We start from the raw sequence: 27,302 nt of genomic DNA, 5'->3' as shown, positions 1-27,302 counted from the left end.
TGTTCCTGTAACAAATTCAATCTTGTGCTCTTCAGCGACTTCATCACTAAAAGGTTTGACATCTTGATGTTGAAATGAACACAGAGAGGGTTTTTCTCTCCACTTCCAGCAAAAAGACACAAAGGAGAAAACCGTGCAGCATGTTCAGAGGAGGAGAAGGGGAGCTCCTCTCCATTAAAGCTGTGCTGATTGCTAATTAAACGGGAAGCTCCTGCCACGGATGGACGTCTCCTGACTGCAGGGCGTGGCTTTCTGCCTGCTGACTGCAGAGCAGCCAGGCAGGAATAAAGTCATTAATTATCCTACAACGAAACGTATCCCTGTGTTTTATTCTTTTTGTTAAATAATCCACATGAATCGTGCATCCTGTGGCCCTGATCGATAAAACGTCTGGAAATCTTTTTAGGAAATAGGATCAAAAATGTAGAAATTGTGTAAACCTTGGTAGTTTCTTTTTGTGCATAAGCATGCAGGGTAACGCTGCCACGGCCCTCGACAAAAAACGCCGACGCGGGGAAACGGATGTCCGTCGTCGTCAGGGCGTCTCGGATCCGTCGTCGTCCTCCGGTGACGTCGGGGAGGCGGGCGTGTCGTCCTCCTCCGCGGCTGCGTCTGCCGAGGCGGGCGAAGGCTGCGAGGCTGCTGCGGCCGACGTTGTCATCTTCTCGTAGGTCCTCCTGCGCTGCCGCCTCAGCGTCTGGCTCTGCAGCTCCTTCACCTCCTGCAGGACCTCCTGCGCCTCTTTCCAGGACGACACAGCCTCCTCCAGCAGCCGCTCGGCCTCGGCGCGCCGCCTCTCCACCTCCGCGTCCTCTTCGGGCGGCACGAGCGGAGGAGGAGGAGACAGGCGGTGCTTGTCGGGGGTTCTGGGCAGAGCCGAGTCGAAGGACCTGGACAGGCCCGGGGAGCTCCGACCTTGCTGACCCTCCTTAATGCCGCCGGCGCGGGGGGAGTCGGTTTCGCTGCCCTGCAACGAATCGGCTCCTTTCTCCTGGCAGGAGACGGATCTGTTCAAGCACGGAGGCGTTTCCGGAGGCTTCTTCTGAGGAGAGTCGTCCTTTCTGTTGGAGCCGGCCGCCGATGATGCCTTCGGTTTTGGCGCGTCGGAGCTCTTGGATCGGGGGGAGCCGCTGAGACGGGGCGAGTCTCTCAGGCGGGGGGAGTCGGCGGCTTTGGCAGCGGGAGACGGAGATCCTCGGGAGCGAGGCGAGTCGGTGGCTTTGGAGCGGTTCTTCTTGGCTTTGGATCGAGGAGACTCCCTTCCTCTCAGGCGAGGCGAGTCCTTGCCCCGGAGACGAGGCGAGTCGCTGCTCCTGCTCCTCGGAGACCCCGACGACCTGCTGGGGAGCGGGAGAATCCGTCAAGAATCATCGATCTTTGCAGATGTTCGCCCTTTCTCACGCCGACAAAATCAGATGAAACCAACCTGGAATGGGGAGAGTCGGAGCCCCTGAGGTGGTGAAGTCGAGGGGAGTTGATGCCCTTCAGGTACGTGGAGCTGCCTCCTCGTTCCCTTTCAGCTTTGGCCTTCTGCAGCTCCTACAAACAGCAACGTTCCCCGTGATTTATGCTATTTTCAACATGAGTGAAGTGGTTTATCAAAGGACAGAGGCTTCTGAGGCTGTCAGACCTGCAGTCTCATTTCCTCCAGCAGCTCCTGGGCTCTCTGCATCCTCTGAGCGATGAGGCTCTGCAGCTGGCCGACCGGCTGGGCCGAGGTCCCGCTGCCGGCCTCTTCCTCAGTCGGACAGCGACGAAGAGCCGAGCGAAACTCTGACCGAATCATTGCAGGTCTGGAAAAAAAATATATATATATGTTTTTATACTTCAGCCCAGGTGACCTCAGAGGACCGAAAGTTTGCTTACAACTTATTTTTTAGAGCAAAGATGTGAAGGAGAAGGGAAAGCAAAAGTGTTTCTCTGAGTAAGTCAAGCATTACTCAGAGAAACAGCTGATAGGACCATGGAGGAGCTGCAGAGGCCTACAGCTCAGGTGAACGGATCTAATGGTCGCAAATCTGACCTTTTGGGAAAGGTTGAAAGAAGAAAGACAATTTTTGGAAACAAACCCGTCCTGTCTGTCTTCTTTCCACAAGCCTTGCACATATAACAGCAGGATGATGCTAAACCTGGTTTAGATCAATGTGCATCCATGTATTAGATTGGTCTAAAACAGGAATCACAACCTTTACAATACAAGAAGCCATTTTCATCCTCGGTACACTGCAAAAACAGAACTAAAAATAAGTACAATTTTCTTTAAATGAGTGTATCTGTCCTTGATTTGAGCAGGTAAATAAGATGATTTGCCAATGGAATAAGATTTTTCCACTTAAAATAGGAACAATTCAACTCCATCGTCTTATTTCAAGTGCAGGATGTCTAATTATCTTATTTTAGGGGCAAAGATACTCATTCCATTGGCAGATCACCTTATTTACTGGCTCAAATCAAGGACGTATAGACTAGCTTTAAGAACATTTTACTTGTTTATAGATCGTTTTTTGCAGTGTACAACTAAAAAAAACTCGTTTAGACCCACAAATATAATATGACCTTTTGAAAAAGACAATTCATAATTTCTGATAAATATCTAATAGAGGAAGTTTGTTGTACATTTTTTTAAGAGCCCCAATCTATTTAGATTTTTAAGTTTTAAAATAAAGTTAAAAGAGGATGGAAACACTTTCTTCTGCGGGGTTCTGCTATTTGTGGAAAATTATGTAAGAAAAGCCCGAAGTTTCCAACCTAATTGCAAGAAAAATAGATGGAAAACAAGATTACTGGTACTTTTAATGTCATTCTGTTGTGGAAATGCAATGCAATTATTTTCAGAATTTTTTTTTTAAAACTGCTAAACTATAATTTTATCTGTATTTTTTTATATACTTGATTCTTTATCATTGTTAGCCAAAGGTATTAACAGCCACTGTAATGAATGGAGACTCTCCGTCCAATCAAACTGCGCCTGAGCTGTTCTGCAAAGAAAAATGGGCAAAACTTTGTGTCTAGATGTGCAAAGCTGGTAGAAACATGCATGAAATGTTGATTTTTTTAACGCCTAATGTCTGAAATCTGTGCCTGTAATGTGTAGAAATGTTAAAAACTTCATTGAGTACTAACAATTTTGCAAGGCACTGTGTTATTTTTCTCTTTAATTCCATTTCCATTTGTCAGTCTGATAAATGAGGCAGTGAACATGGGCGAGCCAGAGCTCAGGGTGGGTCAGTCCTGCACAACCCCACCTACAAGCAGTTTAGAGTCACTAACTATCCTGACGTGCGGCTCTACACAGACGGAAGTAAACCAGTTCATGCAAATCCCGGTTTATGCAAAATCCGAACAGAAGGGCCTCAGTTGGGATTCAAATATGGAGAAGGTGGAAACACAGCTGCCTCCTATTTACTACCCAAACAAGTCCAGAGGAACCAGCGACAGGGACAGAGATCAGATTAGAAACCAATTTTCTGCTCATTTTTATTTAGTTATTTACGATGCTTTGATGCTTCATGATGTAAAGCTTTCTTTTCTAGTCAACAACTTTAAACCCATTTTTAAATGTAGTGCTCATATTGTGTAGTTAAATAGTTCTAAATTTCAAATATCTGAAGATCCCTTTAATTACCCTTGTTCAAGCACCCTTAAATTTAACCTAGAGAAACTAATTTTCCTTCTAATAACTTAGATTTATATCTGAGATCAAGTTGGCGGAAAAGTTAAGGGGAAGTCAAAGATTTGGCTGAAAATAATTTAGTGTGATTCCTGTTTATTAAATTTGGTCACAGTTGGAGCATTTATAGGGTAGATATAAGGTTGAGTTGGGAAAACCTGTGCAACTTTACTCTAGATGACTGTAAAAGTGCATTTCTGGTCTGTGGCGGCGCACCTGGAGGAGAGGACTTCATCCATGGAGGCACAGCGACTCCGACCCTGCATGCTGAACCTCTTGCCTGGCTGCGGCGTGCGAGACTGAGCCTGAAGGACCTGAAAAGGGCAGATGTGCAGTTTGTGGTTTAAAGGGTTCAGAGTCTTTGGTTCAGATCATCTTCGCTCTCAGACTGCAGGTCTGCTGGTGGTTCCTAGAGTTTCTAAAAGTAGAATGGGAGGCAGATCCTTTAGCTATCAGGCTCCTCTCCTGTGGAACCAACTCCCAGATTTGGTCCGTGAGGCAGACACCCCGTCTACTTTTAAGACTAATCTTAAAACTTTCCTTTTTGACAAAGCTTATAACTAGAGTGTCTTATCTTACCCTGATCTACCTCTATAGTTATGTTGCTGTAGGCTTAGGCTGCTGGAGGACATCAGGGTCTACTTTTCTATTTCTCTCACTCTACCGAGTTCTCCTACTGTTCTCCTGTTTGCATTTTTTGTTGTTATTTAAACTTTTAACCTTATGTTCTCTCTCTCTTTTTTCTCATCGTAATATACACCTGGTCTGATGTTCTGTTAGCTGTGACATCATCCAGGGAAGACAGATCAGATTACTGGATCAATGTGTGCTTCTGTGCCATGGACAATGCAGACAACTGTCCACTGTGGCTCTACTCTACAAGACTTTAATGCAATCAACTAGTTCCCTTATCTAGGAATTTTTTTGACCAATCTGTATAATCTGATTGAATTTGACTTTGGAAAGTGCCTCGAGATGACATGTTTCATGAATTGGCGCTATATAAATAAAATTTAATTGAATTGAATTCATACAGATAGATTGGTCAAAAAGTTTCCTCTCTAAGGAAACCCAGCAGGTTGCATCAAGTCTCTCCAAGCAGCATTCACTCCTCCTGAAAGAGCGTAGAGCCACAGTCGACAGCCGTCTGCATTGTTGATGGCTTTGCAGCAATCCCTCATACTGAGCATGCATGAAGCGACAGTGGAGAGGAAAACTCCCCTTCAACAGGAAGGAAAACCTCGAGCAGAACCAGGTTGGTAGATATAAAGAGTTTCTAATTCTGGCCTCTATTCTCCTAAAAAAATATGTGTGATCAAATCAACGGCTGGATTTCTGTATTTTATCAAAGTCAGAACATGCTACACTAATAAAAGATGAATTTATTTAAATGCTTTTGACACTTATTAACCAGAGTACCAGTAAATGTTGAGGGTGCTGTACGATTAAAACATTTAGGAAGAATCGTTCAACAAATTTAGACATAAAAGTTGGGGATTCGGTCCAGGTTAGGCTTTAGTCCTCATTTTCTGCGGTCATGTTGTACGTTTCTTGTTTCGGACATCGTTTTTCAAGCTACGCCAACTTCAAAGTGTCTCACCTGGACTTGCTGGGTCTTATGGACTTTGGGGGCCTCCAGGTGGGACTGTTTACCCCAGGAGAGCTCGCTGCCTCTCGGCAGGCTCCCCGTCTTCACTTTGGGCTCTTTGGGTGTCACCCGCAGCTTCGAGACGTCGGTGCCAGCTCGTTGTCGGCCACCCACCCCTCCTCCGGAGCCCTCTTTCTGCAGGTCGACCCGGAAGCTATCCTCCCAGGACTCGTCGTCATCGTAGTCGAGGCAGAAGCCATCCTCCTCTGCAACCAGGTCAAGAGTCAGCATGCCATGGGAGGAGGTGGAGGCCTGCAGTGAGGTATCAGAGAGACACTATCGTGAAAAGCGGCGTAAATTCAGAAGAACAGGAAGCAGGAACGCGGGATATTTTTACCACGGCCATGAGGTGCCCTCTGGTCGGCAGCCGCCGGCTGTGGGGGATCTTCGCTCGGTCTCTGGTGAGATGATCCAGAGCACTGTCCTCCTCAATGGTCACCTGACGGCGCGGTGGAAAGACATGAACATTTTCACAAACCTAAACCTCAAACCTTTATAACTCTGCAAACAAACCAGGTCCGACCTCGTCCAAAACTCTGTTCTTGGCTTTGATTATAGCCACATTCAGGGTGTTGATCCAAGACTCCTTCTCCTCCGGACTCACAGCCAGAAACACCAGGTTAGGAACCTGCAAAAAGATGACATTAAACCTTATCATACAGACATTTAAGCACCTTATTCATCATGTGTTTCCCAGTTAAATGCTACAGAAATATGGGTATTAAGAGCTACTGGAGGGAGTCGCATGCTTGAGTGGTACAATGTTTTCAGTTCTCAGTAACATTTAAAACTCCTTTAGTGTAGCTTTATTCATGCATCTGGACGCTAGGAATCATTAAACTTCATAAAGCATAAATTTTAAGTTTATAAATATCACTGTCTGGTGCAAACTGCCAAATACAAAACAGCGGACATTTCTTTCGCACCATTGTGACGCATAAAGAGTCAATTATGTTAATGCAATGGATGTAATTTGTGATATTTTATTCACTGACTATCATAATTGCTCAAGATGCACCTAAAGGAATACATTACAGAGGGGCAAAGCATTTATTAACATTTTTTGTTTAAAAAAATAATTTTACGTAATGCAACGAGGAAAGCAGGTTAGAAATGTGCCCTTTTTTTAATTCATATTTAGCCTGAGTTTAAGGTCGCTCAAATTGAAAAAAAATCACAGTTTATGGCTGCTGAATTATGGAGCATAAACATAATCCTGTTTTTTATATCCTGGTTATTTAACATGTTTACTCATACGGTTTATAAACAGACTGAATGCACTGCACTAATAATAATAAAGTTAATGCTTGGAAAGGGTTCCACTGGCACATAAGACTTTAAATAATAAGTGTTTTCTTATAGATTCCATTGTCTAATAAACTTATTAATAATAAACAGTATTTGTGTGTTCACAGGGGGCTCTATTTATGACTAAATATTTGTGACTAAATATGATCTAATTAGTTGCAGCAGGTTTTATTTAAGTGTATTTTAGAGCAAATGAGAGATGATTATAAATTTATTTTATTTAAAAAAACAAACAAAATGAAAACTAAATATCCTTTTCTTTCCAGTTCACCATAATTCACTACTTCATGTTGGTCTGTCATGTAAAATCCTAGTTGTAGCATGATAGAAAAATGTAAAGGTTTAAGGGGCATTAATCCTTTCTCAGGACTCGGTAATATCCAGTTTTCTCAGATCTGTTTTCACACAGACATCAATGCGCATACTCTCCTGCTGACTTCCTGCTCCTCTGACCTTTTAATTATCTTTGCCATTATTTAATCTTTGTTGCTTGCAGCTCATCATAACTGTTTAAAAGAAACATCAAACGTTGAGCCACAGTTCTTCACTTTCATGAGATTTCTGTTATTATAAAAAAAAAAGATATACTTTTGTGACTTTTTGCCGCTAGATGCTGTGACAAAAAACAGCTTTTTTTTTTTCTCCATCACATCATATAGGAAACCTTTTAAAGTAATAATCTGCAAACTAAAGTGGACGTAATCTAGCACGCACGAGAAAGCGGTTTTCAGTCACGTTTTCTCCGCTTCAGTTCAGAGTTGCACGACTGTAAGAAAGAGTAAGCAGGAAGACTGGCATGGGAAAGTGATTCAGGGATTATTCTGCTGTAACTCACGGGCTAATGGGATTCTGCAGATTAAACCTTTTTAGAGGGTAAAAAAAACACCAGGGCTCGACCAATCACAGCTGTCCAGGCCATGTGGGCGGGCTATATTCTCTCAGATCCACCAATCGTGAGGCAGAAGTCAAAGATAAATCCACCAATGAGGCGGCGGTGTTGCACAGTTGGAACGGCATAATCTCCGGGCGCAGCGGACAGACGGAGATGAATAGAGACGCACGGGAAGGACAAACTGTAGGAAGAGTTTTCACATCTGGACCATCGACTTAGAAAGGATAAATGAACTCTTGTCTGAAGGCAGAACCATGGTTGACTTTACTGTAAAGCAAACCTGCTGCAGAGCAAGTTAAACTCTAAGTGCTCCTATAAAACACTTGATTTAATATTTACATAAATCCCCCTGTGCTTTTCTGTCCAGTATTTATTCCTGACCATGATAGCAGATTGTAAGAACAACTAAATTATAAAGCTGGACTGAAAGTGGCGACAACAGATGAAGAAAAACAATCTATATACACAGCAGAGTATCTGTAAACAAAAGTCTAGTCTTTAAGAAACAAACAACAACAACAAAAACCATGCTTTAGTTTAGCAGCTACTATGCTCACGTGTTCAGAAAATAGGTTCCTGGGAATCATTGTTGACAGTAAAATAATATTTTATTGAGAAAATTTGGAAATATAGTTTGATCTTTGATATTTTCCACATGATGGCAGAAGGGAGGAAGGAGGAGATGAAGGAAGGAAGGAGGGAGGGAGGGAAACAAGGAACACTGCAAAAAGAGAACAAGAAATAAGTAAAATTTTCTTGAAATGAATGCATTTGTCCTTGATTTGAGCAGGTAAATAAGATTATTTGCCAATGGAATGAGTATTTTTACCCCTAAAATAAGATAATTAGATATACTTCACTTGAAATAAGATGATGGAGATGAATTTTTCCTATTTTAAGTTCAAAAATCTTATTCCATTGTCAAATAATCTTATTTACCTGCTCGAATTAAGGAAAAATTCTCTCATTTCAAGAAATAATTTCTTATTTTGAGTTCTATTTTTGCAGTGTTAAGGAAGGTAGAGAGGGAGGGAGGGAAAGGAGGGAGGATGGAAAGGAGGAGGAAGGGAGGATGGAAGGAGGGAGGGAAGGAGGAAGAAAAGAAGGTAGGGAGGAAGCAGGGAGGGTCAACTAAAGGGAGGGAGGGACAGATGAAGGAAGAAAGGAATGGAGGAAGGAAGGAGAGAGGGAGAGAGGGAGAGAAGGAGGGAAGGGGGAGAGGAATGAATAAAGAAAGGAATCAAGAGAGGAATGAAAGGAAGGAAGGGAGGGACGTGAGAATGGAATGAAGGAGGAAGGAGAAAGGGGGAGGGAGGGAAGGAAGGAAGGAAGGAAGGAAGGAAGGAAGGAAGGAAGGAAGGAAGGAAGGAAGGAAGGAAGGAAGGAAGGAAGGAAGGAAGGAAGGAAGGAAGGAAGGAAGGAAGGAAGGAAGGAAGGAAGGAAGGAAGGAAGGAAGGAGAATAAGTTGGCTTTGTGACAGACTCCTGATAACAAACTCAACAACGGTTCCTTCCTGCTGTTTTGGAGCCTTTTAAAACCAGAATTATTGACATTAATATATTATATTTCAGAGAAAATTAATGGAAAAAGCAGCTGAAGTCCAACGGGGACAAGCTTCAGAGCTCCTTCAGAAGTCTTGGGGAACCACCTTTGAAGATCTCAAAAATGTCTGGTCCGTCACGAAAAACACGATTTTAAAAAGACTTTTACACAGTAGTCTATCGGCGAATACATGTCCATATATGGTCATGCATATGCACCATTTCCTTCTTCAGTATTATTATAATATATCCCATTTGAATGTTGTCTGTTCAGTAAATAAATAAGATCAAAATGAGACGACGCTGACATATTCCAAGTATTTCAGCCGGTAAATTAGAAAACTCACGAGAACGTCTCTTCAGAGAGTAAAAGTTAAAGACCAAGTAAACCTTTCAAATTTCCCCTCATAAGCCTTTACAATAGATAATCTGAGCGGAAGAAACCACTCAGCTGAAACGGACTGATTAAAGCACTGCAGCTTGTACATGGCGACCTCAAAAGATCTGCAATTAAGCCTCCTCCCTGGTCTGAATCACGCTCTGATGGATCTGGGTTTTTACCTGACCCCCGGAGCATCATCAAAGCTGCCACTGAAAGAAAAAAGCTTCTGTTGCTCAGGAGAAAACAAAACCCTCTTCAAAACGCCCATTTTAATTCATGCATGTTAGAACAGAAACATGTCAGGAAACATTTAACCTTTTAAAAGTGGATCTTCAATAAGTGTCTCGTGTTTTTTATTTTTTTTTTTTTTTAGGTTTGATGTTTAATTAGCTCCAGGATGTCCTCCTTTTCTTAGATAATAAAACATTTACCAAACCAAATCTCGATAAAGGTCCAGCTCGATATTTTACGACATCATTGAAAACTTTATTTCATTAATTCCAGTGAAAAAGTCAAACTTGTATCCAAAATTAATTAGAGTGCAACAATTAAAGCATTTATTTCCCTTATTTTAGACCAGGGGTGTCAAACTCATTTTGGTTTAGGGGCCTCATACACCTTAATCTGATCTCAAGAGGGCCACACGAGTAAACTCATTGCAAGATTAAATAGAACTAATAAAAGTGGACTTGTTGTTGATTTTAATATTAAATGAATTTCACTTTTACACAATATATTATGAATAACCTCAGTGTTTTTTTTAAGAAAGGTATGTGCAATTTCAACAATACTTTTACTCAGTTAACATTTACTGCAGTGCATTATGCATAAGAACTGATCACAGTGATTGAACAATGTTGAAAAACATTTATTCACATTTTTTGGAACTTAAAAACACTGTCCTGCATGACAAAATACCTGATAATGCATTTAGCCACAGGGCCGGACTAAATAGTTCGGCGGGCCGGAACCGGCCCGCGGACCGTATGTTTGACACCCCTGTTTTAGACGATCGCTGTCACACAACCACTTTGAAAATTTCACAAAGAAAACCAGTTCAGCTGTCAAGACGGACTTTTTTCCAACTACGGCTTCTTGCTAAAGTAAAGGCTTATTTCGCTCCTGACGATTTTTGAAAGATTGATCCGTCTTTTATGTCAACTCGCCTAGATTACTGTAATTCCTTTTTTGTCGGTAGGGATCATTCATCATCCGTTCGCTGCTGCTGCTGCCGCTCGTCTGTTAACGGGAACGGCAGAACGGGAACCCACAACTTCCGTTCTGGCTTCACTCCACAGGCTTCCTGTTTGTTACAGGATGGATTAGAACATTTAACTAGTGCTTTTAAAGGGTCTCGGTGCTCTAACGTCTTTTAGGGAAGCTAAACACCAACGAGAAGGCTAGAGTCAAACAACCAGTTGCTCCTAAATGTTCAGAGGTCTAGCCAGGAAGTTCTATCCGGCTCTCTGGTTTGGACTGTCGCTCTAAAAGTTGAGTCTCTAGTCTCCTACAGCCTCCAGCAGGTTTTCTTCCAGGATTTTCCTGCGTTTATCTCTATTCATTATTGATCGGACCTCCTCTGCTGCAAACCCTAAAGCTGTAGAATAACCTGCAGGTTCACATCAGAGCTGCTCAGGATCTCAAGACGTTTACGGTGCTTTTAAAGACCTACCTTGGCTTTTAAACTCAATAGAAACTGATCTTATTATTTTTATTTTCTTTTTACAAGGAGGAGCAGCATTTAGTTCCTATGCTCCACTTATCTGGAACAAACTTCTAGAAAATTGTAAGGTTGCAGAAAGCCTGAGTTCCTTTAAATCAAGATTAAAAACACATTTTTTTAGGATTGCCGTCAACTGTTCTAGTTAACTGAATCACCACTTTTTTGTTCTTTTTTCTATCTACATTTTATTCCTACTTGCTTTTATCCTGTTTTATTTTGCTTTATTTTAATCATGTAAAGCACTTTGCATTGTCTTTGTACTGAATTGTGCTATATAAATAAATTTGCCTTGCCTTTAACCCACTGAATTATTATTTTCATGTCTTCTCTGTGTTCTTTCTGTTTTCTTTTTGCCCCTACTATCAATTATTCTGTTCTTGCTCTGCAGCATTATGGTGCAACTTGTCTGTTGTAAAGTGCAACATAATTAAAGTTGACGTCGACATTATTACTTACAGCTACCAAAAACACCAAATTCAGTTTCAGATCAATTTGCATTACATAACACCAATAAAAGAGGATTTTAATGTCAAGTGGGCCTACTGAAACTGCATGGTGGCCTCCTTTAGTAGGAATTATTGCGTCAGTGCAGCTGGAATGGAGGTGTTAAATAAACCCAGCATCCTTTAATAGGGGCCTTCTGCTTGATTGCATTTAATAAAAATAATAATGCATTTTATTTACAAGCACCTGACCTTGAATGTGAACAGAAGGATTCTGGATTTGACTCTGAAATTGACCGGGATGGATTACTGGGTCAATGTGGCAAAATGAAGAAATTCTCAGAGGAACAGTTTAACTTCCGGGGAAAAGTTAAACTGTAGAGCGACGGACATTAATATGAAGGACCACCATGAACAGAGTGGGTCAAACCGAAATATAATTTTACTATTTACAAACCATGAATCCTGAATCCTTTTTTTTTTTTTTAAAAAAAAGAACACTTCGGCTGTCTTTACGGAAACAGCAGCGCTGCATTTAATAACCTAAATCAGATCAGTGCATTTACTGAGACTTTTTGTCATTTTACACACACAAGTTTTGTCCTGAAACAGTGATTAGTTAAAAAGTTGCTCATAGCCCCTGATTGGACCATCGTGTCCAATCAGGTAGAGAGGAGCTACCGCTGCGGTCTGCAGCTTTATGTTCTCTCTGCCTTTTTTCTCTTCATAGTAGATCCGGGGGGCAGATCTTCTGATATTACCCTCTAACATAGAAAGGATTCCTGGTTCAGAGCTTCTGTGCTTTCTGTGTCTCTGCTCTGTCTTCTCTAAGCCCCAGTCGGTCGAGGAAGATAACAGAAAAACACAATCCACCAGTGAGCTGCATCTAAAACTTTTATTTTATTTCGTTACTCTTCCTGTTTATTCCCACTTGCATTTATATAGATTTAAAAATGACAATATTTATAACAAAGCATGAAAAATGTGTTTATTTTTACATAAAGTTAAGACAGGGTGCTTGCTCTTTTTCCAAATTAAAATTCCAGACTTTTTCCAGACTTTTTTAAAACTGATATTTTTTTTCCCAAGACCTTAACTTTATGTACTTGTATACTTGTGTGCCTACTGCCTACTTCATTGGTTGAGATTGTACAAACTGTTTATTAGAAATGTTAATTTTTATAGGCTAGTATTCAATGAACAAATGCATTATTCACAGTAAATTATGCTTTTACTGATGAAAACGTTTCAAAACATGAAAATCACAAGTACATGAATTTCACATCAAACAAGTGTTTGATTCCATTAGGCTAATACAGTACGTGACCAGTAAGTAAAATTACAGTTTTATAGCCTACCTTCCTATTTCTCATTTCACAATGCCTTTGAGCATACTGTAAAATTCTACCATACATTTTTTCCCCATACTTTATTAAGACTTTCACACAAAATTCAAGACTTTTGAAGGTCTGGAAAACAGTGTTTCAAAATTCCATACTTATTAAGACTTTCAAGACTTGCGCAAGCACCCTGTAAGATAAACTCTGACTCTCCTAGTTCAAAGGCAGCCCCTTCGTGTGACACAACACCAATGAAGTAGTTCTTAGTTTCAAAAAGGTTGGCGACACCTGATTTCAGGGATTTCCTAACTTCATCCATCACATACAGCTGAGTGACGGCTCACGTTAAAGAGCGAAGTAGAGGGAGTGCCACATTAAACTCTCCTTAGCTAAAGGAACCTGGCACTGAGAAGTCAAAGCGTGGCTTCAGATTACAGACAGACAGCTATTAAACTACAGTCAGGAGGGCAGAAAGGCGGGTTGACTCACCGTGTTTCCTCGCTGTTTGCAGCGCAGCAGCGTGAAGCGACTGTGGTTTTTCTTGCTCCGACTCTTCGCCTTCCTCAGCTCCTCTGAGCGCTCGTAATCGGCCAGGTCAAACACTTCCTGGGCTTTCCTCTCATCTTTAACCTGCAAACACCAGCAAAGGAAAAAGATAACATTTGTTAGATAACAACACCACTGCCTATTATCCAACTGTGTGACACCAGCTCCATGCTGGTGCAGGAAACACATGAATTGTGACTGAAGGAGCCTCGTGCAGCCTCGAATGTATCAGAAAGCAAAGAGTCAAACATCAAATAAACCTGCTGAAACTCTTAACATTGCACATCCACAAGGGGATCTAGGGGGGGGAAATACGGGACAGGAACCATAGCTGCCAAACGGTAAGGTAATGGTACCCCGTATGTTCCTAACAGAGCACTTCGCTCTCAGACCGCAGGTCTGCTGGTGGTTCCTAGAGTCTCTAAAAGTAGAATGGGAGGCAGATCCTTTAGCTATCAGGCTCCTCTCCTGTGGAACCAACTCCCAGTTTTGGTCCGTGAGGCAGACACCCCGTCTACTTTTAAGACTAATCTTAAAACTTTCCTTTTTGACAAAGCTTATATTTAGAGTGGCTCATATTACCCTGAGCTACCTCTATAGTTATGCTGCTATAGGCTTAGGCTACTGAAGGACATCAGGGTCTATTTCTCTTACTCTACTGAGTTATCCTACTGTTCTCCAATTTGCATTGCTTGTCGTCATTTCAGCTTTTAACTTTTAGTTCTCTCTCTCTTTTTCTTCATAGTAGGTACACCTGGTCTGGCGTTTTGTTAGCTGTGACATCATCCAGGGAGGACAGATCACCGACTATTACCATCTAATGTAGAACAGATTACTAGATCAATGTGTGCTTCTGTGCTTTTTTTGTTTCTCTTGTTGTGTCTCTGCTCTGTCTTCTGTAACCCCAGTCGGTCGAGGCAGATGACCGTTCATACTGAGCCCGGTTCTGCTGGAGGTTTTCCTTCCCGTTAAAGGGGAGTTTTCCTCTCCACTGTCACTTCATACTTGCTCAGTATGAGGGATTGCAGCAAAGCCATGTACAATGCAGACGACTGTCCCTGTGGCTCTACGCTTCTCCAGGAGTGAATGCTGCTTGTCGGGACTTTGATGCAATCAACTGGTTTCCTTATATAGGAAGTTTTTGACCAATCTGTATAATCCGATTGAATTTGACTTTGGAAAGTGCCTTGAGATGACATGTTTCATGAATTGGCGCTATATAAATAAGATTGAATTGAATTGAATTTAAGGTGAAGACAGTATCAGCAGTTTAAGAGGAAACAAACTTTAGGAAATCAGTCTAAAAAAACAAAGGGCAAAAAAAAACAGAAAATAAAACACGAAACCTGGGATGCACTTTAAAAAACACTCATTGCATAAAAACTAGGAGAAATGTTTCCGATTTGGACATAATTTGGTGAATATGCAAACTGCTAATGGATTTGTAAATGATTACATCTGCATGGAGCCGACATTAGTAGAAACAAGGAGCTGCTGGGACATCCATAAGTCAGGAAAGACAGTCAGTAAAAATACGGCACAAAGAAAGTAGACACATTAGACTGTGTGTTAGGATGTTTGTCCACGAACCAAGTGATCATAGGGTGCAACTGTTGGCAACTTCTGATCACAAAGTGCCCTAAAAGGTGTCTCAATCACAGAAATCCTGCAAATCTGGAAGGTCTGAGGAATTAGATTGGCATTTTTACGGGTTTGGTCGCATTACAACCACAGACTTAATATATTGTGAGACAGAGCGACACAAAGTGGTGCACGACTGAGAGCCGCTGATATCCACAGCTCAGGTGGGAGAATCTGTTCACACAAGAGATATTATTTGTCGACTACCATGATTTAACCATGATTTAATAGAAAAAAATCAAGAGGAAAGCCTTAAAGAGTTTCATTTCAGCAAGCTTGTGGTAAAAGGCGCTCTGATCAGATACAATTAAAAATAAAACATTTTGTCCCAATCAAACTCGAGCAAGCCGTCCCCATTGTGAAACATGGCGGTGGCAGCATTATGCTGTGCCGATGCTGCAACTTTTGGAGGCATGATGTGTAAACAGATGGTCACAGATAACTAAAAGACGACATAACCGTCGCTTTATCCAACTTGCAAAGAAGAACGAGCAAACATTTCAGCGTCCAGATTTGCAACGCTGGCAGAGGCGTGCAGACCTGCAGCAAAATGTGGCTGCACGGGGTTTTATCCCAGGGGCACTGGCACCAAATACATAATACATGTTGTCATGTGTAAAAATATTTAGAATAGTTTTTAATTATTCTAATCTTCACAAATGTCCACTACTGTTTGTTCGTCCATCACATAAAATCCTTGTAAGACGAAGTGGAGTTTCTGGTTGTAACGAGACTAGAGGTGGAAAAGCGGATCAACAAACGAGCTTTTATATCTGTTACTTCCTGATAAACAAATCCTCTGTCCTCACTATCTCTCCAATGTCTGTTCCAGAAACCCCTTTTATTTTTAAATCAACTAAGTGTCGTTTTAAAGCCTTTTCTTCCAGTAATTAGCAATACTTTATAAATGGAACCTCATTCTCTAATCACCTGATTTCATGAAACCTGAAACCAAATTTTAGTTTGGCTTTCATATTATTTACCCGTCTTAATGTTTGTGGGATGATTTAGCTCTTGTCCTGAAGCATTTCTTAATAGTTTTCTTATCTAGTAATCCTCTTTAGCAGAAATATGGGTCATTGTTAGATATTTAACAAACATGCATTACATTTAATAATAATAACCAGCATTAGAAACAGCTTTTCTACTGAATTATTGATCGTTTTATACGGATAAAATTACTGCTTTTGAATTCCTCTGACCAGCTGTTTTCCCTCCAGCTCACTTTCCACATTCAGGTCGAACATCTGGCTCATTAGATTGAAGATTTTGACTCACTGGATGCGGATAAATAAACATGCCAATGTCTGTTCATTATGTTCAGAAATGAAATGTTGAATACGAAAACAGAAACCTTTGGTGCGTTAAGTTTATGTCAGGCTCCCTGTGTTTAATGGAATAAATACAGATGTTCTGCACCGTTGTTTTCTGTTACGTTTGGATCCGGTTCATCTGCACGGAGGATAAACGCTGTGACTTTAATGAAAACCCAGGAGCGAGGCGATTCAGCGCGGGTTAAATGAGTCCACTTTGCTCTCCGTCTGATTTCCATGTTTCATTCATCAGAGACGTTTTCCCTTCGTTCAGCTTTAAAAAGTTCATTTGACGGAAGCTTTCCAGCAAAAAGTAAAACCAGCTCTCAGCAACGAAGTGATTCAGGACGGGTTTAACCGAGATGAAGAGACGCTTATTCATTTTTAACAAAACCCAACGCGGCCGGATCAGCGGCGTTAAATAAATGAAAGCACGGAAAGCAGCGACAGTTTGCTTGATTTAACCAAACCAAAATGTGAATTAAACTACTTATACGTTTTTTTTTTTTGATCTCTAACATTTTAAAAAGTTGCTCAAAATGAAAACTACACTGCAAAAACGGAACTAAAAATAAGTAATATTTTCTTAAAATTTGTGTATCTATCCTTGATTTGAGCAGCTAAATAAGATGATCTGCCAATGGAATAAGATTTTTGCACTTAAAGTAGGAAGAACTGGTCTCTATCATCTTATTTCAGGTGCAGTTTATCTAATTATCTTATTTTAGGGGTCAAAATACTCATTCCACTGGCAGATAATCTTATTTACCTGCTCAAATCAAGGGCAAAAACCCAAATTTTAAGAACATTTTACTTATTTTTAGGTCTGTTTTTGCAGTGTAGGGATTGTGTTTATCTTTTTAAACTAATAGCAGCTCCCAGACCAGATTACCTCAAGTAACTATTACAATCCTACACTGTGTATAAATGGTCCCTGTCCGAAATCTCTTCAGAGGGAGAAATTAAACAGCAGAGTGGATTCAAACTGCAGGATTCCCTCATTTATTATAAAAAGGTGTAGAGGGCGCGGTGGTGGCACAGGGGTAGAGCACGCCACCCACGTCCCGGCCATCCCCCTCCATCTCAGCCTCATTTCCTGCCAGCCTACTGTTAAATAAAGGTCACTAGTGCCAAAAAAAAAACAATAAAAAAGGAGCAGCAGGGTATACATAACAAGACATGGTCACGAAATACCCCTCCCTCACCTAGGGGCAGTCCCTAGGCTCAACGAACACAAAGCAACAAGCTTTTCTGATCCATAAAAAAGTCAAAGACTAATGCTGGGGTCATCGGAGAATGTGTGGCTGGAGGATCGTGTTGCTCAGACAGATTTAAGTCACTCTTTGGCAGAAACAGCATAGTAACCTAAACAGGCTCGCCTAAAAACAACAGGATGATATACGTAGGACATCTGTTTTCCTTTCTGTCGAACTCAGCCCTGCCTTGTTTGTTCAGCACGTCTAGCAACAATAAATGCAACGAGAATGAAACAAGGCAACATTTTCCGATGGTCCAACCCTCGCAAGGCGAAGCTGACAGATGGAAAGCGGACTGGCACCCGTGTTGCCACAGGAATCACGGCGAACACAGCTCCGTCTTTAATCACTCAGAGATGGGATTTTCTAACACAGCTGGATCTAACCCTAAAGATCCTACAGCTGGAAGAACCACAGGAGAACCTAAGATGATTCCTAAATTGTGATTAATGTAAGAGTTTTTGACCACGACTCCACTGAACCTGAGACATTTTATAAGCCAGTCGACTAACGAGCACATGCAGAGCGTAAACATCGCATCTCTAAACTCTTGGAAACCTTTAATCGTGTAAAACTGTTCAGATTTTTGTGTAACCATGATGATTTAACACGCGTGGGTTTTTTGCTCTGTGTGCGTTTGGAAACATACGGCGTGTTTAATGGCTGCAGGGTCCATAAAAGACGAGCGGTCACATGTTGGTGGAGCCCAAAAGGCCATCGATACCATCATCAATACCGCCGTGTGTGCTATTTATAAATGCCTGACCTTCAGCGCGGCCTCCATGAAGACATTTCAGAGCAGGGACAGAAAAACATGACAGGAAAAAAGGAGCTTTGGGTGTCTGGGATAGATAAAACAAGTCTGCACACTGCAAAAAGGGAACCAAAAGTAAGCAAAGATTTCTTGAAATTAGTGTATTTTTTCTTGATTTAACCAGGTAAATAACACTATTTGCCAATGGAATAAGGTTTTTTGCACTAAAAATAGGAACAATTAATCTCCATTATCATATTTCAGGAGCAAGGTATCTAATTATCTTATTTTAGGGGTAAATATACTCATTCCATTGGCAAATAGAGTTATTTAACTGCTCAAATCAAGGTAAAATACACTAGTTTCAAGAAAATGTTTCTTACTTTTAGTTATTTTTTGCAGTGCATGACCAATTATCTGCATTAGATCTTCAGTGTTTTTTACGTGTCATGTATGGAGGAGGAATGTCCTCTTTGCTTTTGTTTCAAAGTAAATCTGCTGCCTTTAAAAATAGAAATCCCACACAGACTGCCTCTGGCTGCAGTGGTTAGAAGTCCCGGGTCATTCTGAGACACAGGGACAAGACAAACCAACGAGACTTACAATGAAATAAATATATAATTACAGGAAACAATCCAAAAACCCTTGTATTCATGACTTCAGAGCACATTACAGCGATTTACAGCGTTTTACTCAAGGCTCAAGCTTAACTTGTTCTCTTCCGGCCTTTAAACGCGACTTTAGCCAGAAATCTAATGCTTCATGATAGAAATAATGGGATCAAACTCCCCGCAGCATGAGCTAACCACGCTAACCGGGTTACTGTGAGTCATGGTGACGCCGCTCGGCTCGTTCGGGGCGACCTCCGCGGGAACAACAATAACAGGAACACGAGTTTCTGCGGCTAAAATAAAACCCAACGCGAGCTCTGAGCTGAAACGCACGGGGGAGGATTATTTCTGAACCCGCGTGCTCATTCAGCTGAGGCCGTTTGTTTTTTTAAAGCATGAGGATGGAGTGAACGTGACGGTGTCGGTTTTTTATAAAAGATGAAACAGGAGGAAGAGTTGTTGCAGCAACGACTGGGAGACAGTGAGAAAATCAGCTATTGGGACAAAAAACACAGATTTTATCACTAGTTTGTTTAATTATCTTTCAGCCTTCTGCAGAATCATTGGCACCTGAGTTTGTAACGTTTTTGTATTTATTCATGCATTTTCTCTCTTCATCTCATTCTCTGTAATCTTTCAGTTTCTTTTTCTTAGAAATGCACCGATAAATACATTTCCTGGCCAATACCAGTTTCTGTCTTTATTTGAGGTCTAGCCGACTGATTTAGATTTTTCTTTTTTTTTTTACAAATCACTTGAACACATAAAACAGGAAAATAATTATTGCCGGTTTTTTGACACAGGTGGTAGTTTCTGAATCAAGATTATCCAGATGTTTACATCAAAGCATATGGCCCTGCCCGTTACTGAATTTTTTAAATGAGCACAACCAAAAGTGCATCAAAGCACAGGCTGTTGGTTGATGCATTTATAGATTTAAAACGGTTAGCATTTGATGAACAGGTGGCAAAAAAGAGGGTTTTCAGTCTTTGATCTGCCGATCTGCGACTAGAACCGAACAAGGGAAAATTGTCCGACTCAAATCTGTCGTCTTTCTAAGATTGTTTTAAATGTAGCTGTGTATTTATTATTATTATTATTATTATTATTATTATTATTATTATTATTATTATTATTATTATTATTATTATTATTATTGCATTGCACTTGGGGGTGGGTGAGATGATGATGTTAGATCGTGAAGGATTTGACCATTTAAGACAATATGCTAAACTGCAGTGCATTATGGGTACAGACTGTTCCCATAAACTGTATCCCTAAAATTATCTAAATTATTAGTTGCAAGCATGAACCATCCTCAAGGCAGATCTAAACCATTGCGTCGTTGATACGTACATCTCTAATAACTGGAAAAAAACAGAACAAAATAGCAAAAGCTGCCAAATTGCCGAATCTGTACCTGCTTAAACAATTATGTTTATTCAAACTAAACAGCGACAGACGCCCTCCTCCTCCTCCTCCTCTTCCTCCTCCTCCTGTCTGCACTCTGCAGAGCTAAAACCAACCAGCTGAGATGCAAAACTAAGAAGAAAGTGTTTGAGAAAGTCTGACTCAGCATCCTACGGCCCTCTGTGTGGAGTTGCATAAGAGACAGTTGCATAATGTTGGAGCAAAAGCAGCATCGGGGCGAACACTCAGCACTTAGGATCAAAAACTGCTTCGCTGAATGTAAGTCACACCTGCCCTCTGCAGCGGGACCCTGATTTCTGACCTGCCTCTGACCGCCAGCAGCCAACGGCGCAGCATTAAAGCCAAACTAGCAAAAGCAAAGCCAGCTGACGTCCCTTCAGGTATATCTGGTTCATGATCGGTTAATAAAAAAACATTTATTGATATCGAACAAACGTAAATTGATGTAATACTAGGGCTGGACGTTAATTCAATAATGATATATATCGATTGTTGGACGTATATCAATGATAAAAAAAAGGGTCAGTAAAAATTTCATTAGAATAAAAGTGTTCCTTCCTTATGCATTTTAGTCATGTAGGTTAATATTACAGTTGTTATTACATCCTCCCAACCAATCACAACACAGACCCAGGAACCTCTGTCACCAAGCCCCGCCCCTTCAAAGAGTTCAGAGAGCAGGTGTTTTTTTTCTATTTTGGTAAAAAATTTGTTGAATAAAAGGTTGAATCTGAATTCATTGTTTGTATGTTCTGTATCTAAAAATAATTATCGATATCGATCAATATATGATTGAACTTGACTTTGTAAAGTGCCTTGAGATGACATGTTTCATGAATTGGTGCTATATAAATAAAATTGAATTGAATTGAATATGATTTCTATTTTATATGCTTCTTTTTCTATATCGTCCAGCCCTGTGTAATATGTGAAGTGATGTCTCCACAGAGGATGTTGGACGTTCATAAAACGGGAACTTGATGAGGTGAGAGCGGCCGAGCGTCATCTGAGCTGGAAGTAAACGCAGATTACAGCACATTGTTCCTCCTTTGACTCGTTAAAATATCCGTTTCAGATCAACCGACTTCATAAAGCATTCAAATCAACAGAGCCACGCCCTGTCCTTACTGGAAACCTGGAGATTTTTTTTTAAAAAGATTTTATCTAGATTTAAATCACCATCAACACACAGTTTAACACATGCATTTGACAGAGGATGCAAATACTCATCAACATGCAGATTTTTTATGGGGGCTCTTTCACTCGTGACTTTTGCCGTGATTCAAATGATTTTCCACAGCTAAACTACTTCTAGTTATGCTTTTAATTGTACTCTGTTTTGTAGTATTTCCCGTTTTTGTGGTAGCCTTTGTTCCCATCTGACGGCGTTTTTCTTCCACTTGACGTTCGGAATAATCTTTCTTCTGTGTTTGGTTTTGCATGTTTTGGGTTTTGTTTGCATCTAATTAAAGGTTTGTGTTACTGACATCTCTCTATGTGTAGCGTCCCTTTGGTAGACGCCCTGTTGAGGACATTTCTTAACGCCTGACTTGGTTCTTTTAGGCATCATTTTGAACCACTTTGTCACTTTTTTAGGTCCTGTTTTGATATTTTCAGTAAAAAATATCAAAGTGACTCAGAGAGGCACAAGAACAAGAGTTCCTCTGACTGAACTGTATAAAAAAAGGAGATTTCTTTATTTCTTACACAACAAGAAATCATCTCTGATGATGTGTTTGTAGGAAAACTCTTTGCTGGTTTATTTTATTCCCATTTTTAATCTCTGTATCCTTAAATTAAAGTCTGATTGTGGGTTATTTTTTGCCTCACCTTTAGTTGGTTGTTTTTCTTCTTGTGATCAGGTTCAGTTCTTTGTTGCTAATCTCATTTTGATCAGGCTATTTTAAAAAGATTTGGGATTTTAGAGGCTGTACTGAATCTTACTTTGGGTGTTTTTTAAGTCTGGTTCTGTTTGTTTTGAATTGGTTGTTGTTCTTTATGGTCATTTTCTTTTGCCGATTTTGAGTCTTTTCTTGTTTTCTTGTTCTGGAGCTCTTTCAGTTCTTGTATTCCTTTCAAGTCACAATTTCAAGTCCATATTTGTACTATTAAGTCTATTAATTATGGTTTGTTGTGTTAAACCTTGTATTTGTTTTGACTCGTTCTTTGACTGTATCGTGTTTTTGGGTGCTGCTGGTCGTTTTGAGTCTGATTTCCGTCACTGTTTGGGTCTTTTAAGGCCGTTCTGGGTCAGTTTATTTTGAGTCTCTTTATGAATCATTTGGCTGTCGTCTTAAGCACCATAGTTCTTTTGAGCTTCTAGTTGCTTTGGTCTAGCTGAGATATCTGAGGTTGTTTTATGGTTAGTTTGGGGTGTTTTTAAAGTTTTAAACCTTGTAGTGTTTTTTTTTTTTTTTTTTTATATTTTTGTATTTTTTTTCTCATCCATTGTAAATCTCTTAGCTATTTCGATTCTTCTCTTGGTTGTTTTTAATCTCTTATTGGGTCCCCTAAAGTGGTTTAGAGACTGTTTAGGGATGTTTTGAAGTTTTTTGTTTTGTTTTACTTCACTTTTTGATTGCCTTGTGTCTTTTGGGTGTTTGGAGGTGTTTTATTTCAGTTTTTTCTTTTTATTGTGATTTTATCTCCACCTTATTGAGTCGTCTTGTTATTCTTTTAAGTCGATTTCTGGTAGTTTTGGTCTCTTTCTGCATGTCTTTACCCTTTGACTCTTCAGGTGACCTGGGTTGCAAAACGATTTCTAACTGTCAAGTTGCGGATCCAAAAGAAAAAAGAAAACCATTGTGAATGTTGAGTTTTAAGGCAGCGGGATTTGTAAAAGGAAATCAAACTCTGGGAGAGAAGGTTTCTATTTCACTCCCCAACATCACGAGTCGGATTCTTGAATCGGCTGCTGCTCTTAATCTCCCTCGTAGCTCGAGGACGCAAACTGTCTTCGTCTCTTTCTAACACTAACCCACAGTGATGTTTCTGACGCCTAACAGCTGCTTGATGCTCTGAGCCCTGACTCAGTCTGGCAAAACGACCGCCGGTCCTCCCGCCGCGGCCTGGTCCTCACCTCCTTATCCGAGATGTAGAGGTGATCCCCTTTCAGCACCACGTACCGGCTCCGCCACAGCTCCCTGAAAATCCCCCGGCCGCAGAACTTCCGGATCCAGCCCGCCTTCTCCGGCTGCTGGGCGGCGAGCGGACCGGAGTCCTGGATGCCCTGAAACGGTGGAGAGGAAGAGTCAGGACAGGAAACCAAAAAAAAAAAAAAAAAAAAAAAAAAGACATATGCAAGCTAAAAACACAACGGCAACAGCAGACCAGGTGTCTCCTGCAGATTCAATTAGGTCATTTCTTAGTCAACATGTTAAAAAAAAAACATTTTATTTGTGTTATTAGTGTAAAAAGAAGGAGCAAGAGAGGAGATATCTCAATTTTAAAAGCAAACAAAAAGACAGAAATTTGGTTTTTCGGGTAACAAAATTTGCAATGAGTAATAGCCAAAAGAAAGAAGAACACTAGTAGACAAATATTTGGCCTGAAAAAAAAAACTAAAAGCTGTAGAGAGGTGCAGCTTCAGTGTCAGACTACATACAAGATGAAGAAAGATTAAAGATAAGTGAAGAGGAGGAGGAATAACGTGTGACTGACTGACGGAGGAGTGCAAATCTTCACCATGAACGCGTTTGTCATGATCTCACTGCTCTCCGTCAGTCTGACCTACTTTAATTGCATAACAGCCCGACTCTGACAGAAGTACGAGAAACAAGAAAACTGGGCAAAGTGTTGCGGAGAGAAAGAGACGCAACAGAAGCAGCTAACGGCAGCGAGACGGGAAGCAACAGGGCCTGTTAGGGAATAACTTCAGAGACGAGGGATCAGACGGAGACTTTCAAAGAGACAAAAAAAATAAAAATAAAAAAACATGAAAGCTGACCTCGAAGTGGTTTGGGTTGTTATTTTATCCTCTGATCTGACAGTGACGTGTTTTAGTACTCAAGGTATTTATCTGAGTGCTGGAGGGAAAAAGCAGAAGCCTGATGGGAACAAAGGTTTTGTACTTTTGTTTGTTTTTGGATTTTTTTGCTATTTCTGGCTCCATGCTTTGATCGGTTCAATAAAAACAAAAATTTTCTCTTCAAAACGTGTAGTTGCAAATAGAAAACGCGAACCATTAATCTGATTTAGGTGTCCCAGAACAGCAGGATCTATCTTCTTATGAGAAGATAGACCCGAAAACTCAATAACGGTGATAAAACATTCACTCATAATGTGAGAGCCTGTCAGCAAGATTTAAATGTTTAATCATCCGGATAAACAAAGCCTGAATGAAAACAGAAGAGCTTGAGGGAGGGGGGAAAAAAATGCAACAATAAAAATCAATTTACACACAAGATTAGTAATCAATATTTAATGAAAGTCTCTTTCTTTATTGAATCAATTAAGACATTATTAAATTAAAGTTATTAACAGAAGCGCGTGGAAATGAGGCACTAATGAGGAATTTCAGCATTTTTTTTCTTTCTCTCTCTCTCTCTGGAGCAGCATGAATATTGATGAATAACGAACCCTGATCAGAAATCTGTGGGCTTTCCATTTCAGAGTTATAACACAGAACCACTTTGTTGCCTCAGCCAAATTAAAGACGTTTAGCGTTAGAACCGGATGAAAGCTTAAAAACTGACTCTAAAGCTGGGGAAAAAAATACAGTAATAAATAAAATTAACGAGGGGGGAAAAAATGTGTCTGACTGACCCGCCTGCTTTGGTTGCTTTTCTTCATCCTCCCTCCTCTCCACTCCCGGGGATAACCGCGCTGGAGGGGGGGACGGGGGACGGAGGAGGTTCGGCCCGGCCCGGTGGGAGCTGCAGCCCGGACACCGGGAGTTCTGGTCCCGGTGAGATGCTATTGTCGGTGCCGCTCGCGTCTCCTCCTCAGCGCCGCGGCTGTTGTCTGAACACAGGCTGCATCCTCCCCTTGCGCGTGCGCGCTGCGCTTTGAAGCAGATGCTCTTTGGCTTCGAGCACGCGCGCTCTCCCCCCTCGACGAGGACGCGCACGACATTTTCCTTTTCAGTGGATGGGGGGGGGGGGGGGAAATAAAAGGAGCTCGACAGCGACACCCAGCGGCACAAGCGGGAAGAATGGAAAGAGAAATCTGAACACAAAAAAAAAGGAGTGAAACTCTTTATGAGGTTAGGTAAAATAAAATAAAATAAAATAAAAAACGTGTGAAACAACAAAATACATATTCTGGCTCATCTTTTGTCAGGTTATGACACAAACTGTTCTAGTAAATAACCTTACAACGCTTTGCAAATTAATTTCAGTTTATTTTGTTGAGATCCCATGTCATTTACTACAAACTACAACAGGGTTGCCCAAACTTCACGGCTCATGGGCCAAAGTTGTCAAGTGAAAAAGCACTCCAGGGCCCATATAAATGAATTAAAAAAGATAACATAGCCAAACATTTGTGATATTTTTTTGACTTGCTCCACAAAATCTGATCATTTTAAATAAACTGTAGTTAGTCAATTCAAATAAATACATTCCTATCAGAATTCAGTGCACCACAAGTCTGCATTTGAGTAAAAGTCGCTGGATAGATGTAGTCCTATTTGAAATTTAAAGAGAATGTGTGGTTATTAGAAGACAATTTCTTGATTTGTGCCCGCAATTCAACTGTAGGACTTTAACTTGTCTGTAGTAATTATAAATAAAGTGTTGGTTGGCCAAATCTTTCTTGAACTGCAATTCGGGAGCCGGAAAAAATCAGCACAGGGGCCACAAATGGCCGCCGAGCCGCACTTTGGAGACCCCTGAACTACAGCATGACTTTGAAGTGAAAATGACAAATGGTTTTAAATTTTAAAAGAGAAATCTGAAAAGTGGTCATGCAATTTTTTTCAGCCTCCTTTGTAAGTTACAATTGCAGGTTTCCTAAAGCTTTGCAGATAGATACTAAAACTTTTACCTTCTTTTATGTATTGGATGATAAGCACCTGTGATCATTTGTTAAGTCAGCCCATAGATCACACATTCACACGCTTCAGCTACTCCGAGTTGTTGCTGTACAATCACGCATATTGCACAATTTTCTCATCGCATAAATCCGCTGCTTATTCCTCCGTTTAAATTGAATATTTCCTTATTTTAACCTGAATATGCAATATCAATAATTGCACAATACCCTGGTATTATTTTGGCCTTTCTGATAAGTTAATTCTCTGTTGCTTTAGAATTAACTCTAGATTAGCTTGTGTTTATTACTTTAGTGTGTATCTGATTTTTCTACTCTATTTGAGATTTAGTTCTGCACTCATAGGTTTTCCTGAAGCATCGGCGTGTATTTAACTCCATCTTTGCATCAACCTTAAACATTTTCCTTTCTCCCGCTGATGAAAACCACAGATCGAGGCTGCCACCACCATGTTTTACTGGATTTTGTGTTTACAGAGAGAAATTTTCACAACATAGTGGATAAAGAAAAGGTAGATTTTGGTCTCATCTGACCAGGGCACCTCCGTAAACATTTCATCCGTCCAACCTACATGATATATAGCAAACTGCAAATAGGACCTTTTATGACCGTCTTTCAACAAACTAATTCTTGCCACTCTTCACTGAGGTCCATGGAGTTCAAGGCGACCAGTTGCTCTGTCAGCACATTCTTTCTAAGACGTTGAGCTCTGCAGCTCCTCCAGGCTATTTCTTTGGTTGGCACTCCCTTTGCTTTTCCTGTCAGTTTAGGGAGGCACCCATGTCTTAGGCTTTAATTGTCAGATGCCTGAA

General features: G+C 40.7%; 1 protein-coding gene across 1 annotated transcript; it reads right to left on the bottom strand.

Moving 5' to 3' along the window:
* Nucleotides 1-333: 333 nt before the first annotated feature.
* On the bottom strand, nucleotides 334-25,554 carry LOC105937754 (pleckstrin homology domain-containing family O member 1-A). The gene is made up of 10 exons (XM_036145452.1): nucleotides 25,264-25,554; nucleotides 23,579-23,728; nucleotides 13,437-13,577; nucleotides 5,842-5,946; nucleotides 5,656-5,757; nucleotides 5,271-5,570; nucleotides 3,887-3,984; nucleotides 1,631-1,793; nucleotides 1,427-1,539; nucleotides 334-1,340 (listed from the first exon to the last, which is right to left on the bottom strand). The coding sequence occupies exons 1-10, from the start codon at nucleotides 25,288-25,290 to the stop codon at nucleotides 536-538; spliced, it is 2,004 nt and encodes a 667-aa protein (XP_036001345.1). The 5' UTR covers nucleotides 25,291-25,554; the 3' UTR covers nucleotides 334-535.
* Between the last annotated feature and the right edge of the window lie 1,748 nt (nucleotides 25,555-27,302).

Source organism: Fundulus heteroclitus, chromosome 13, assembly GCF_011125445.2.
Source record: "Fundulus heteroclitus isolate FHET01 chromosome 13, MU-UCD_Fhet_4.1, whole genome shotgun sequence".
Classification (NCBI taxonomy): Eukaryota; Metazoa; Chordata; class Actinopteri; order Cyprinodontiformes; family Fundulidae; genus Fundulus; species Fundulus heteroclitus.
Note: the sequence above shows the minus strand (reverse complement) of the source record. Positions and strands in the feature narration are given on the sequence as shown.